Here is a 15766-nt window from a genome sequence, read left to right as displayed (position 1 = left end):
CTATTCAGCATTCAGTATATGCTAGCCTGCAGATTGCTTATACTTTTTGGTAGAACTTCTGCCGGAGCGTTTTTACTTACTACAGAGCATTGTCGTACACTGTTAACCTTGATGGAGGACACATGGTATGCTTCTGCCCCATCCGCATTGGGTTCTCGGCCCGCCATGCCCCCAGGCCAGCCCCATCTCAGCTGCACATCAGGAACAAGGGAACCAGCCTGGCTGTCTCGCGTGTTCTGGTGGCCGCTCTGCTCATGGGTCATGTTCTCGGCCCCTAATAATAAATGGTAACAACAATTCTTGCTAACACCACCTGGAACAGACCTGAATTATAGGAGCCATTTTAGTTTTCTTCAAACAGAAGCAGATCACATTTACAAGCAAAATAAGGTCAGGTATGGTGACTCACGCCTGTAATGCCAACACTTTGGGAGGCTGAGGCAAGAGGATTGCTTGGCTTGGAGTTCAAGACCAGCCTAGGCAATACAGCAAGACCCTGTCTCTACAAAAGGTAAAAATAATTAGCCAGGTATGGTGGCATGCACCTATAATCCCAGCTGCTTGGGAGGCTGAGACTTGAGGGTCACTTGAGTCCAAGGATCTGAGCTGCAGTGAGCTATAATCACACCACTGCACTCCAGCCTGGGCAACAGAGTGAGACCCTGTCTCTAAAATACATACATACATACATAAAATCAATTGAAGGGACTTGTGTTTTTTTAAATTTCATAAATGGAAATACAGTTTCCTAGAAATACGTCTAATATACGGCAAAACAAATACTTAGATAATGATCATCATATCTAGTAGTATGAACAGAAAGACCAAATTCGTATTCTTTAAACATTCTTATAAATTTTGATATGTTTTTTCAGGCCCAAATCAGGTTATCTTACTCAGCAGAATGTGTCTCTTCATCTGTAGTTTTCTTTCTGGTTTCGGTCCAGAGCCAGCCCAAGACTGACCAGCCTAGTCCTCCCTTCCTCCCCCCTCATTCCTCATCACCACATGACCTCATAAAACAACCTCAGGCATATGTCTATAAATTCAGGTACCGTGCAACGGACAGATTTTGCAAACTTTTATGTTTAGCCTATTAATCTGCAATTGAAAATCTGTGGCTAATGTCCAGTGTGAATAGTCATGTACTTTTTTTTTTTTAACTCTTTTAACCAACAGACACATGTGGCTTTTTTTGTGTCTCACTGTCATTTGGTATTGGTAATACCTTATATAAAATAGCCTATATCAGAAATGTTTCCTTGGTGATTAATTTGCATGAACTCTTTAAGACTGGCTTACGCCGGGCTCGGTGGCTCAGCCTGTAATCCCGTGCCTTTGGGAGGCTGAGGTGAGTGGATTGCCTGAGCCCGTGGGTTCGAGACCCGCCTGGGCAGCAAGACCTCATCTCTACAATAAATCAAAAAATCAGCCAGGCGTGGTAGTGCATGCCTGTAATTCTGGCTACTTGGAAGGCTGAGGCAGAAGGATCACCGGAGCCCACAGGTCGAGGTTGCAGTGGCCAGGAGCGGCCACTGCACTCCAGTCTGGGCGACAGAGTGAGACTCCAACTCAAAAAAAAAGACTGGCTTACTTTTTTCTTTTTCCCTTTATATCATACAGGGGAGTCACATGATATGCTCATAGGGACTTGGGGCAGGGGAGGAGTCTTTTCATTTACCTGGTAGGAGATTCCCCCCACCCAAACTAGATCTCAACCCCCACTACTTCTAAGTGACGGGAGAGTTCAGCTGAAATGCAAAAAAACAAATCAGTTACTGTCGGCAGGCCTGGATACAGGGACATTTTCAAGAGTCACAATGAGTATGTGCAGTTTCTGCCTCCAGAACGTCTTTCACCCAGCATAAGATGTAATTCCACTGAATAAGGAAAATTAAGCATTGGGTACATTGTTATGCTGAGTGGCTGAGGTACCTAAAACAGACAAGATATACATGAAAATACGAATTTATAGTGGGAATTCAGACTCCGAACTCTTAAAGTGATGACAAGTGTCATAAATTCTGCCCCAGTTTTGGATGTCATCATTTAAAGACCGTATTACTTCACTAATCAATAAAATCTGTAAATTAATGTCTTAGCTGTCTACCTTGGCTGGAGCATCAAATAGGGAATCTGTCAAAGGAAGTCCATTTTTAAAAATGATAATCATTTGGAATAGTGTCGATTTCTATCATAGCATTTGTAAGCAGAGAGATCACAGTCAACCAAAAGAAGATATTCAGTGATAGGATTAAAGGGGAGAGTTTTAACCCATTTTTAAATATATGAGCAAAATTGTGGCTCATTATATGGTAGTAATCCACTATGATTTTATTTATAAAATGGAAATTTAAAAAGGTTTCAATAGTGAAGATTTGAGATGAACTGACAACATCTTGGTGTTTCAGAAGACAGACCCGCCCTTTTTCCTTTTAAGGCGGTGCTGCCTGGCAGTGGCCAGTAGACATAGCTTTAGCACTCATTCACTCCTTGCTGAGCCTGCCAAGCAGGAAGCGACAGAGCTCAGTTACCTTTGTCTTTCCTGCTGCTGCTGCCGCTGCTACCTCCATTTATCAAGCAACTTAACTCCTTTGTAAGGTGCTTGCAAGGGACTGAGTTCATGTTCCTTGATCTGGAAAGAACAGTTCAAAATAACTATTTGTCTGGCAGTAGACAGTGAAAGAACACAAAGCACTGACGGCTTCTGCACTGGAAGTCTCTTAGTTCTGCAGAAGCCTCCAGATACTTCATTTTTAGGAGGTGCAGATGGTGCCAGAAACAGCAGTGGAACCTGCCTCCTGCATCCCACCTTCAAGGCCCTATTAAAATGCTATCCTGGCCACTGACTTGCAAAGCTGTGGTGTGGCCATGTGCTCTTTGAGCTATGGCCAGGACATGTTTTCTTAAGCTTTGGCCCTCTCTCCTACCTTAGAGAGGTGAATCTCCTCTCCCTCTCTCTCTCTCTCTCTCAAACTTACTTTCTAAATAGACTGTATTTTCCAATCTAAAACAAAAAAGCTACCCTGTCCCCTCCTGAGCCCCCTGGCCCTCTTATCCTCCTCCTTTCTTTCCTCCCAAGCAGCCAAATCCTACCAAATGCTATGGCAGACAGCACTTGCTGGTGTTTTTGTTGTAAGGTTGATCGTGTTTTTCTTTGTAGAGCAGGTATTTGTGTACATATCCCATCTACAGAGCCAACCTTCACATTCCTACATAGAGGGGACTTAGTAAGTGGTCTTGAATCAGCTTGTCAGGTTTCTCCAGGTTGTCTGACTCTTGGAGTTAGCAAGTGAGCTGTTAGAAAACATTGATGTACTTAACCACAGTCTAGCAGACTTTCAGACTCGCATCTTTTTTTCTTCTCCCAAGTCGTGGGGTCTCCACTCTGTCACCCAGACTGGAGTACAGCGGCATCCTCATGACTCACTGGGTCTCAGCCTCCTGGGCTCAGGCCATCCTTCCACCTCAGCCTCCTGAGTAGCTGGGACTACTCGCATGCACTACAATGCCCAACTTTTTTTCTTTTTCTTTTTTCTTTTTTTGTAGAGTCAAAGTCTGGCTGTGTTGCTTAGGCTGGTCTTGAACTCCTAGACTCCAAACAATCCTCCCGCCTCCACCTCCCGAAGTGCTAGGATTACAGGTGTGAGCCTCTGCACCCAGCCCAGGCCCACATACTTTGAAAGACCTCTGGATCAGCACTAGCCATTTAAGTGAATTGTTACATAGTGCTTTGTTTATTCTGACAAGTATCTATTGGTCACTAACTGGGCACTTGGCACTCTGATTACGAAAGAGTACTCATCCTGGTGAGAGACAAACTTGCACACTGAGTAAATGCAGTGTGGAAAGTGCTGCCGGTTTCTTAGAAAATACTGAGAGCATGAGGAAGGGTGTGGCCAGTTCTGCCTGGTGGCTCATTCAGGTCAATGTTTCTCAAACCAGGGTCCAAATTCCACAGGATGAATCGTAGGGAAGTCTCAGAGGTCAGAGTGTAAGCCTTTGTTTAATAGTACTAGATTTAACTGAGGGTTATATGAATAAGTTGCTATCCTTCCCTTTCTTCTCTGGAAATGAAATGCTTCTGAACCACTCTGGACTCTCACATAGCTATGAGTAGCTACTTCCATAAGATAAACTTGGGTTTTTTAAATGACTTTCAAATGATATAGGGGCACTTAGCAAAAATCTGAGATGAGTTCATTTAGAACAAAAGTTCTAAACACAGCTGTAGAATGTGCAAAATAAAATTCTAGTTGTGAATAAAACATCTTAGATGATGATGGCAAAATTTTCTCAATCCTAATATTTCTACAATGAGTCATTAAGCAAGTATTTATCGAGTGCCTGGTATGTGCCACCTCTGTTGAGAGAGTGAGGGATACAGCCTCTGACTCCAGACAGCTCCCTTTGCAGACCTGTGACCAGCAAGCAACTCGATGCAGGAGTCAGGGTAAAAGTCTGACAGCACAGTTTTAGATAGTGACATCTACCAAGCACTCACAGATCAATCGTTGAGTGGCAACACAAGGCAGAGAAATGAGATGACTTTTTGGATAATGCAGTCCAAAATTCCATTTTGGAGGGACAAGACCCAGATGCCTTCCTGTGTCATTGAATAATTTAAGCCACACTCCAAGCGCCATTTACTTTGACAAAGACAGAAATAATCGTTCCTGTTCTCTAGAAGAGAAACTTTCCTGAATCCTCACATTTCTGAATCCTCACTTTTCTAATATGATTGTAAAACTCTAAAGCAGCGCCAGGTTTGCAAAATGATAAACACAAGATCTTAGAATCAGTTTGGATGGGATTGGGTTGATGCATAAGTCTGTAGCATTTTTGGCTTATCCATGGAATGCCAGTGTTGTGCCATGGTTGACTGGCCACAGTACATCACATCTGCCCATTCTTGGGTTGGCTGATGTGGATCATCGTGGATTAAAGCGTTTAACGGTCCTCATCCAAGCCCAGTGGTCTTCCTGAACGTGGAGAATCACTCAGATCAAAGTGGTGCTCTTCGAAGGGCGGAACCATTTTCTTGCCGTGCTTTCCCTGATGGCATCGTTCCCGCACATGGCACAGATGTTCCCGCCTGCCTCCGCTGCCTTCCCTCCTCTGTTAAACTCAAACAGAAGAAAGAATATGTCGAAGTGCTTGTTTTTCTCCACTTGACACTCTACCTTCTTTAGCCCACAAATAGCACTTTCTTCAACTCTGCAAAATACAAGGTGTATTCACAAGCCAACATTGTCACTCCATGGCAGATGATAGACAAACTCCCAACACCTCAATGTTGCCATGCCAAAAACAAACACTATGAACTTATGCCTCCACCAATACATCTTCAGTGACATTTCTTTCTCATTTTTCATAGAGTCTTCCCATTGCATTTCTTCATTTTAAAGTTATTTTAAAGCTACCATGTGCTAACCACCAGCAAATTAAAGCCTTAGTAGTTTGGGTGATGACTAATGAACTTGGATCTCTTTAACAAGAATGTATTGAGTACCTCCTATGTGCCAGATTCTAGAGATACAAGTCTGAATTCCTGGATCAAGGAGGGCTGCAGTCTAATAAGTAATTCTGATACAGTGTGATAACTACAATCCTATATGCCTCTTCGGTGAACGTCAGGAACAGAGAGTCATAGCCCCTCCACAGTCAGTAGTTAGAGATCAGTTCCTTTGGAAGGCTCTGGAAAGGAAAAGATAAAAGCTGGGTTGAAGGATGCAGAGGCGAGTTGTAAACATCCGTGGTGTGCTGATGGAGAAGATGTTACATGTCTGAGCTTGTATCATGACATGAAGGAGTCCAGGTTGCAAGGCGCCTTGTAGGTCTTCTGATCCCATCTCCCAGTCAGGAGGTCCCTGACAGGGAAGGAATGTGACCAGTGCATTGGTTTTCCAAGGACGATCAAGGACATAGCTTCAGAGTTGCCTCCCGAAAGTAAGGGAGGGAAGGGGATTTAAACTGCCCGGGAAACCTGTTGGTCACCTTTATTTATTTTATGTATTCATTTACACAAGTTTTCATTGGATAAAAAATAGTTAGAACAGCTAAAAAAAATAGTTAAAAGCTATTTTATAAAATAATAATAAAAATAATAAATAACATAATTTTAAAAACAGTTAAAAGCAAGTGGCATAGTAAAAAGAGCCTGTGGATAGCCCTGTATTTTTGTCCTTAGGTGACGTAAAATTAAATTATTTACCGTATGAGAAAGTGATCTTAAACTGTAATGCTCTGAGCACATTGGAATTATTTTTAAGTCATTTTTGTTAGTTCCCTCACTGACAAAATGCGGTGTTTCATCTAGAAGTCTCAATTCCGCTTAGCTCGAGAATGATGTGATTTTGCAATTCTCCTGCCTTCTCTTGACTTTCTTTTCCATGGCTTTTGACAAGATTTAATGCTGGAATTAGAGCATCTTGCTTTGTGAATTACAGTCAGTCATTGATTTTGTAATTTGCAAATATGGCACTCAAAGTTGAGGTGGCTTCATTTGGAGGATACAGGCATTTCAGTAGCTGGTGATGCGCTTTTGTTGCACATATGCCCAAAGTCAAATGCTTCAAATCTTGCTTTTAATGAAATATTTGTGTTCTTTTGGTAGCCAGAAGTGCAACTTGCTGAAGGCTTTGATGTATTTATGCCCAAATCTCAGCTGGACTCTATATTGTCAAACTACACTCGCTCAGGAAGTCTTCTGTTTAGAAAACTGGTGTGTGCATTTTTTGATGACAAGACTTTGGCTAACTCCTTACCCAATGGGAAGAGGAAAAGAGGACTCAATGACAACCGGAAAGGACTAGACCAAAATATTGTGGGTGCAATAAAAGGTTGGTCTGCATCATTTCATTTTATGGGTTCTTTGTTGAGCTTTGCTTACCTTCCATAAAGATGCAGCTGAAATAGTAGTAAACTAACTAGATACTGATTTCATTTGCCAGTTGCAGTTTAGCCATTGATTTTGGGGTGTGAGCTCTGTAACTCACCATCCTAAATACCTCTAGAACTTGGTATTTCAAGGTGATGTTAATGTGTTTAAATAATAATTTAAGAGTTAGTTTGATCTACTGCAGAACCAGAAGAAAGTTTTTTTCTTATTTGACTTTTAAAACGAAGGTGTTTTTCTATTCTGTAATTTCTAAGAACTTCATTAAAATATGACTTCAGCTTAAATTTTTAGTTGTAGATGAGAATGAAGCTATGATGCTTTTTAAAAAAAGTTAAATGATTTTAAGTTCAGAAGTTGCTTTACCAGCTCATTCCTTCTAAAGACATTTTAAATCTAAGTGAACCCCTGTGAAGCCAGACCCCAAACATCCTGCACACCCCTGTCCTGCCCTGCTCCCTCTTATCTTGTGACATGGAGTCCTGCTGGTTGCAAGGAGACCTCCATAGGTCTCTCCCCTTCATTCCTTTGAGCATGTATCTGTATTCCACTGTGTTACAATCGCCACTTAGGGACACATACAGCACCATATCCTAAACTGAGTTGTTAACTTTCAAGCGTCTTCATTCAGGACTCTGAAGAATGTAACTTTAAGAAACAGAAGTATTTAAATATTATTATCAAAAAGATTGTAAGTGAGGTCTCAGATCTAAACACTACTGCCATAAAAGTGAGATTTTGAATGAGGCCTTAATTAAAAGTCGAATTAACGGACAAGGAGGCCATTCCTGACTGACTCAGTTCCTGGGTTATTTGGTTTGTGAAGTGGGACTGACAGCAGGGAGCCTTTCCTGCTCCCCATTATCTTACAAAATGAATAAATGAATTTAATAGTGCTTAAAGGGTCCTTGAAAATCCACAATTAACTTTATAAAATAACAGGGGTTTTTAAATGGAGTTAGCAAGTACCAGGCACCCTTTGTTCGTGGCCAGAAGGACCTAAGCTTTCATTAACAGACAATTTCTCATGCTCCATCAGGATTTTTTCACTTAAATTGACAGTTGAGTTGTATTAAATAAGAAAAGCTACAGAGATATCACAACCTGTGCCATTTCTGAAAAGAACGGCTCAGCCTGAAGTGACACTGAAAACAAGATTACAGGATTTGAAAAATGGTCAGTGATGTAACTAGGACTTGCTGAAGTGAAGAAGGGTCCCATTTCAATTCAGTCTGGTTGAGGCCTGTTCAAAACACGAAGGTCTAGGCTGCTGGTGCTTTTCTGAAATGCAGCCAGGAATTATTTAAATTTTTTTTTTCAGGTTAGAATATTAACATGATGGAAGCATTTGGAAATTAGGGAACAATAAATACCATGATTCATTTTAATAACAGGAGAAGAATTACCGTAATAATAGATGGCAATGAAACAGGTCATGACAGATAGACCGATAAAGGTTTATTCTACCATTTTCCATCTAGACTGGACATCATACAAGAGTTTGGAAAGTGTATTACAATCAGAAACAGAGGATACACCTTAATTTTCTTCATGGCGCTACTCTTTAGTTAGAAGTAAAAATAGCAAGGAGACCTTTGCTCCTAATATATAATAAAGTAGATTATTTAAATCAAAGAACTTACGTTTTCCATATGCTTCTTTTATTGTTGAATTAAATCGGTTATTAAAATTCCATTAGAACAACACGGTAACTTTAAAACAGAAATCCACCATAAACCACCAACAACCTAAGTCAATACATTTTTTATAATCACTTATTTCCTTGCAGTGTTAATTCATAGACATATATTTTGATTTTTTTTCCTGATTACAAACGTGTTACATTTTTTAAAAACCCAAATCATAAAAAAATGCATAGAAAACTAAAAGACCTCTATAATTTTACTCTTCAGAGGTTGTGTACATTCTTATAGTCTTTATTCAAGCATGAATATAGTGTCAGTTTTGACTTTTTAATAAAAATGTTCTGTTGGTACTGGCTAGTAAACGTTTTTATCTGATTTGTTCTAATAGTTTCTTAAGCACTCCTTGAGGACAAACTTTGTCTTAAATATATTTTATTATTACTGTTGCAGGAGTTCAGGAAATGCCAGCCCCAAATCTGACACTTTGGTATGCTGATCACTTCAAACTAAGCACTCAGGGAACAGCAGATGCAGGGAGGGGCTTTCTCTGAGCTCCGTTTATCTGCCCAAAGGCACAGCTTTTAGAAGGAACTCACTTGTCATGAATCTCCTCCCCAGAAATCTCATGGACCTGGGGAGTTAACTCAGATCGCAGGCGAGGACACTGGAGGCAGACACCACACCCAGACAGACTGTCACCTATTCTGAGGCCCCATTCATCTCTCCCCAAAATCATTCGCTCCCTCCTAAGTTGCCCACACACACTCCTCCCCCATGAACGGCGTATATAAGCTGCTAGATCTCACTGAGTTTTGGGTATTCACTTTCCTTTCATGTGATACCCCTGTGCATGTCATAAATGTGTTTATCTTTTCTCTTTTTAATCTTCCTGCTATGTATTTATTTAAAAGATGCAAGTGAGCCCTCAGAGGGCAGAGGGAAGGTCTTTCCTCCCCTCCAGACTTCACCAAGAGCTTTACACACACTAGGGTTTCCATAAATGCATGTGGGGTGGGTAAATAGGCATATGTTTTCATTTTTTATCTTAATTTCAACTTTAATTTATTGACATAATAAGTTTAGTGCTAAACATCCGTCCTCATGTTATCTTATAACTAATCTAGAGTGATAGACATTAAAACATTGTTATAAGTTTCTACCAGTTAATAAAATGCTAGCCGGGCTCGGTGGCTCAGCCTGTAATCCTGTGCCTTTGGGAGGCTGAGGTGAGTGGATTGCCTGAGCCCGCGGGTTCTAGACCCACCTGGCCAACTTGGCGAGACCTCATCTCTACAATAAATCAAAAAATTAGCCGGGTGTGGTAGTGCGCACCTGTAGTTCCACTACTTGAAAGGCTGAGGTGGAAGGATCACCGGAGCCCAGCAGGTCGAGGCTGCGGTGGCCGGGAGCGGCCACTGCACTCCAGTCTGGGTGACAGAGTGAGACTCCAACTCAAAAATAAATAAATAAATAATAAAATGCTGATGAAAATAAAATAATGGAGCCAGGCACTATGACACATACCTATAGTTCCAGCTACTCCAGAGGTTGAGGCAAGAGGATTGCTTGAGTCTGGCCTGGGGAACATAGTGATACCCCATCTCTTTATTTAAAAAAAAACAAAGGAAACCATAATTGAATATAAATTTGAATACAACTCTTTTAACTACCAATACATTTTCCCTTTACTATATTTTCTCAAGCTAGAAGTGTATTAACCTACATAATGCAGTACAAAGTGATTTTTTGGAAGTAGCAATTAATTGAAGGTCTTACAGAATAGCTATATGTAGGGTTTTTGTTGTTTCTGTTTTTTGCTATTGGTAGAGCTAAAAATTTATTTCTCTGACCATTCTTTTGAATCTCTGTAATCTGAGAAAATGATAAATTGGTTTCTTTCTGTGTAATACTTACCTTGTTGTTATTGCTGTCTACCACACACTTGCAAAAGATTGTGTAAATATTAAATATTCGGCTTTTCTTACTCTATCTCTTTTGTAGCATACCAATCATACATTAGTTTGAAAAGTCCTATTCCCTAGGGATGTACGAAGACTGGTTAATTTTATAAAATCTCAGAAATGAAAATAACGGGTTTGATTTTGTTTCAAAGGTAATTAGGTTGGTTAAAACAGCAATGGGAAAAGAATGAATGAAAATCTGTAAAATGCTTATAAGCAGGAACAGAAATGGACTAGAAAAAGAAGTTTGTTGTGAGGATTATTAACAAAGCTTTCTGTAGTGATAATTAATATTCCCCATGACAGCATCTTGAAAATAAAATATAAGCCTCTTTGTAGAGATCATATTTTTCACATAATCTCATCTGTTTTATGGTGACTAACACTTAATGATAATTCATTAAACATTCATTGATAAGTATGACCTAGGGTATTGCTGCTGAAAGAATCCTTAATTAGAAATGCTCACCTAGCACTTTAAGTTTAACTCTGGGAAGAAGCAACTTATGATCTTATTAAATGGAGTCTTAGATTTTAGCACTGAGGATGAAGCTTCATGTCTTGGATATGATTCAGAATTAATTTTATAGCCACAACACAGAGTGGCTTTTCGTACCCAGATATTCTGTCCTTACCTGCTGAGGTTACAACTGGTTCACCTGCTAGTTCTTGCTGTGATATACTCGGTAGACCATGCAGGTCGACTTCCTTAGAATTACCTAAATGTGAAGACTCATTGAGTCTCTGAATTGCTCTTTGGAAAATTTAGTAGCAATAAAGCAATTTTTAGAGCCCCAGTCAGGCTTTTTCATTCATGATGATTCATTGAGAAAGTTTTATTACTGTCAAACTGTCCTGGAGTCTTGAATCCTCTACCGATCAGAGGAAATTAACGTGTACAGGTTAAATGAAGACCAGGTTGGTGGTTCTCCATACACTCCACCCAACTCAAACTGCTGCTCTTGAGAAGTCAGTGCTGAGGGTCTGCATAGGGATCTGAACTCCTCTGGGAGAGAATGCTTCCTGGTGGGTAGTACTCCAACAAGTCAGCGATGCTTCTTGCAAGATTAGCACAAATGCATGACTGCGTTTGCTGTCAAATGTCCACAGGTTCTGCAGGAATGACCACTCACACGTCTACTTATGTTCCCACACCTCTAAGAAGCTCATAGAGTCCGTATATGTCACATTATAATTTCTCTATTTCACATTGTTATTTTATATCATCATTCATATTCTTGGGAATTAAGAAAAGTGAATTTCTGTTTTCTGTTTAATCTCACACAAATTTAAATGGATATGGTTATGGGAGAAGTTTGCATCTAATTTATTACTTATTTCTTGATAGAAACTTCTCTGTGTTCTCAGAACTCCTTTTAAGAACAAGGCTGAAACATTAGCTTGGGTTTGAATATCCCTGCAGTGCTGATGATTTTCTTCCCATTGACAGGAGAGGACACTGAGGCTATGAGAAATTAAGCTAACTCACTTAACTAAGTTAAACAGCTAGTAAGTGGTGGAATCAGAATTTAACCCTAGGCCTCTCTGACTCCAAAGCCATTTCCTAGCACACTTGACTATTTCCAAAAGGAATATTTGAAAAGGAAGAAAAGTGCCCCAGCTTTAAATTTCTATCTTAAAATTTTGCTTTTTCAATTCTTTATAAATCCCACTAGGCAGGTAGCCATACTAATGATTTAAGTTGATCAGTCCATTTTTAGGCAGAGCATATCCAAAGTGAATTTCTGGCTAAAATACAGCTATACCTCAGTTTATTTACTAGTTTCAAGGGCAGGTCTTTTCTTGAGAACAGTGAGAATCAGCCCTATCATACGGGGAAGGAAAATAGAAGTGTGATCCCTTTCCTTAGGGAAGAGACACTTCTGAGACTCTTCCAGTACATAGAACCACAAGGAAGATGATTGAAAGTAAACCCTTCTTGTCTTCAAAGTTGTATGTAAATTAAACTCTAGTTTAAATATTTGGCAGTTGGAACCAGTCAATCGATGGTGGCTCAGCCTGTAATCCCGCATCTTTGAGAGGCTGAGGTGAGTGGATTGCCCGAGCCCGCGGGTTTGAGACCCGCCTGGGCAGCGAGACCTCATCTCTACAATAAATCAAAAAATCAGCCGGGCGTGGTAGCCCGCGCCTGTAATTCTGGCTACTTGGAAGGCTGAGGTAGAAGGATCGCCAGAGCCCAGCAGGTCGAGGCTGTGGTGGCCGGGAGCGGCCACTGCACTCCAGTCTGGGTGACAGAGTGAGACTCCAACTCAATAAAAAAAAAAAAAAAAGAATCCTTTTGGAAGATGAATAATTATCTGTTCATATTTTTATATATCAGATCTGCTTAAAACAGCCTATAACTATATAATATATAACTAGCGATATAATTACATCAGAAACATATCTTGTCTCTGAACTTTGTTTGTAACTGTCACCTTGTTGTTGCATTTGTCCACTTTTTATGGAGGCCCAGTAACAAACAGGCCATGTGGAAGCTCAGCCATTCTGTATGTAAAACCCCATATTTTCAACTCCCTCTGTTGTGGTCCTCATACTTTAGTGTACACCAAAATTAACCTGGGTTGTGGGCTCAAAATTCACATTTCTAGGTCTCATGCTCAGATATTGATTCCACGAGTAATTGTAGTCCCAGAAATCTGAATTTTGACCAGGCAACCACAGGTGGTGCTTCTGATTGTTTTCAGAGCCCACTTGGAGAGCAGCTATCCGAGGTCCTGATTCGAACAGTCTTGATGTGCATCAGCAGCACACAACAGCCTGGCTGGGAAACGTAGTCATCATCAGCTGTTCCTCCCCAGCACTGTTTCTGAATGTTGCCCCATGTCTCTTCTGGAATAAATAAGAATATAGTATTGGCTGCACAGTCCTCCTGCTTTGAATGTCAGGGATGTAAAATTTTGTTGTTGTTGCCTTACACCTGGGCCCTGGTTTTAAATTGGCTGTATCACCAGGACTTGATTAAATAACTGCCTGCTTCACTAGGTAGAGGAAGGTGTTTCCAGGTTTCAGCACATCTCTCACCAGTCACTCAACAAATACCGTTTCATTTCACATATGGCCTTGTCATTACAGTCTTGAAGAAAATGTAGCATCCATTCTTGTCAAGCTCTTGGCCAAAGTCTCCCTGATTGACATATTTGGAACTCTTGTCCAGCCAACTTCTTCCTCAAGCAGTGTGATACAGAGCATATGATCTTTACTGCTTTTGAGATACTGGATTAATTCGTGAGAACATAAACATCTTTGCAGTATTTTCACTGACATCGTAAACCTAGAAACCATCAGCAGGCATGAGATTTTTGTTAACAACATAGCATTTATTGCCCAGCCATGTGAGCCAGCAACTGGTGACATAAAGCTGAGTAAGGCCTGGCCCTGACCTTAAGGAATGTGCGTTTGAATAAGAAATGCAAACAGTGACCCATAACAAAACCATCTCCAAGGTAGAATAAAATAAATGTCCAATGCCCGTTACCTAACTGGAGGAGGAAGCACAGGGGATGTACATTTTACAAGGGGGAAAACCTTGCAGAATAGGAGACATCTGAACTAGACCTTGAAGGATGACAAGCATATCAAATGCAAAGAGAATGGAAAAGGTTAACTACAAAATACACCCAGTGAAATTTCATTTCAATAAAACATTGGATGAGAGCCTTTTGCCTCCAGAACCATTTAAATTCTATTCTCATTGGTAGACCTCGAGTCCTTGGCAACCTGTTTACCTTCAAATGTTTAACTTCACAATTATAATGCCTGTGAAATGGACTCAGGTGTAATTTACCCCCAAGGGTTTTCCTCCAGAACTATGCTTCTCAAAATTGTTGGGTTTTTTTTGTTTGTTTTGCCTTTACTCCATGAACATTTATTTTTATTATGATCATAGTTGTATTAATCCTCCTCACAAGTTTTACAAAGAAATCAAGTTTAAGGTTAAAAATCCATGACAGAAACAATTAGAATCACCTTGGTGTAGTCTTGGATTGCAAGGAAAACACTGATATTAACTGACTTCTGTGGTTCTGTGACATTATTGTGTGACCTTAGGGTAGTAAATTAACCATTCCACAGATCTGTTTACTTAGAGAAGTAATAAAGATCCCTGGCTATCACCACCTCAAATAAATGTTTCAAAATTACATGGGAAAAAACACACAATAATATAAAAATGCTTCTTCAAGCTCCTCAGACCACATCCCAGACCTAATAAATCAGAATCCTTAGGGTTGGGGCCATAGTGAGTCTAGTGTCTGTCCCAGCTTTGTCACTGGTCTTCCATGAGCTAAAAAAAAAAAAAAAAAAAATTCCGTCTTCCTCAAAACTATAAATCCATCTGCTTACTACTTATGGAGTAAATGAAAATGTAGAGAAATTTGTTAAGAAGAAGGTTGTAGCTTTTATTGATCTTTCTACAGCCCTTCACATAAAGGACAGGAACTAGTTGTGGATTAACTTGCAAGGATTCAACTCTCTCAGTTACTGAATTCCTACAAAACCTGCATTTTAACACCACTGTTAGGGTTGACAAAAACAGCCTTCTGTCAAAAGAAATAAGTTTCTGTCGCATAAACAGGGCCACTACAACATGGCTGTGCATTGCACAACCTTGTGTGCACCATTGTTGTTGCTGATACTGTCCATTTGTAAATTTATTGTGACAGTTTCCCTGCAGATGAAAGTGAAGTGTCTTGAGGAAGGACACCTTCCTAATCGGCACAATGGCACCATGCAGGCTAGCCGTGGCCTTGAAAATAGAAGGCAGTGCTTTCTGCATGGCCACTTCTTTTTTATTTAACTCCCAGAGTTGCGTGGCTGGACTAAGATGCTCACCAGCATCCTAAGGGAATGCCACATCCTCCAATTTTCTCTCCTCTTGTAGGGAATCAGAATTGTATAATAAGTCCAGAATTGGTCAAATTGCATTCCTTGCAGCTTTTTTCCTGGCCCTACAATTGGTGACAGTAATCCAGCAAATGTTTCAATTCAGTCCCTTAGCAGGTATTGACTGTCTCATACGAGGTATGCATCAAAAATCTGAGAGACTCAGGAATCGGTATTTGCTAGCATTTCTGCCCTAAAAGTGCATGTACCAATGACCATGGACTGCCTGTAGTCAGCATAGGACTATGGATGGATGGGAACATGCACACAAAAATGAAGGGTTTGTGGACACTTCCAGTAAGAAAACCCTTAAAAATTCAAAGACCTTTATTTGAATGGAACTGAAAACTGTCATT

General features: G+C 40.3%; 1 protein-coding gene across 2 annotated transcripts in view; it reads left to right on the top strand.

Moving 5' to 3' along the window:
* The window catches only part of BEND7 (BEN domain containing 7), a 63318-nt gene that overhangs the window by 12720 nt on the left and 34832 nt on the right, over positions 1-15766 (top strand). For both annotated transcript variants that reach the window (XM_021716217.1, XM_008065420.1), the window contains exon 4: positions 6617-6842. In XM_021716217.1, the coding sequence (XP_021571892.1) occupies positions 6617-6842 (226 nt within the window). The remainder of the gene's footprint in view (positions 1-6616; positions 6843-15766) is intronic.

This window comes from Carlito syrichta, unplaced genomic scaffold (genome assembly GCF_000164805.1).
Source record: "Carlito syrichta isolate Samal-C Ts95f unplaced genomic scaffold, Tarsius_syrichta-2.0.1 Scaffold308317, whole genome shotgun sequence".
NCBI lineage: Eukaryota > Metazoa > Chordata > Mammalia > Primates > Tarsiidae > Carlito > Carlito syrichta.
The sequence above is the reverse complement of the archived record's forward strand: the minus strand, read 5'-3'. Positions and strand labels throughout refer to the sequence as shown.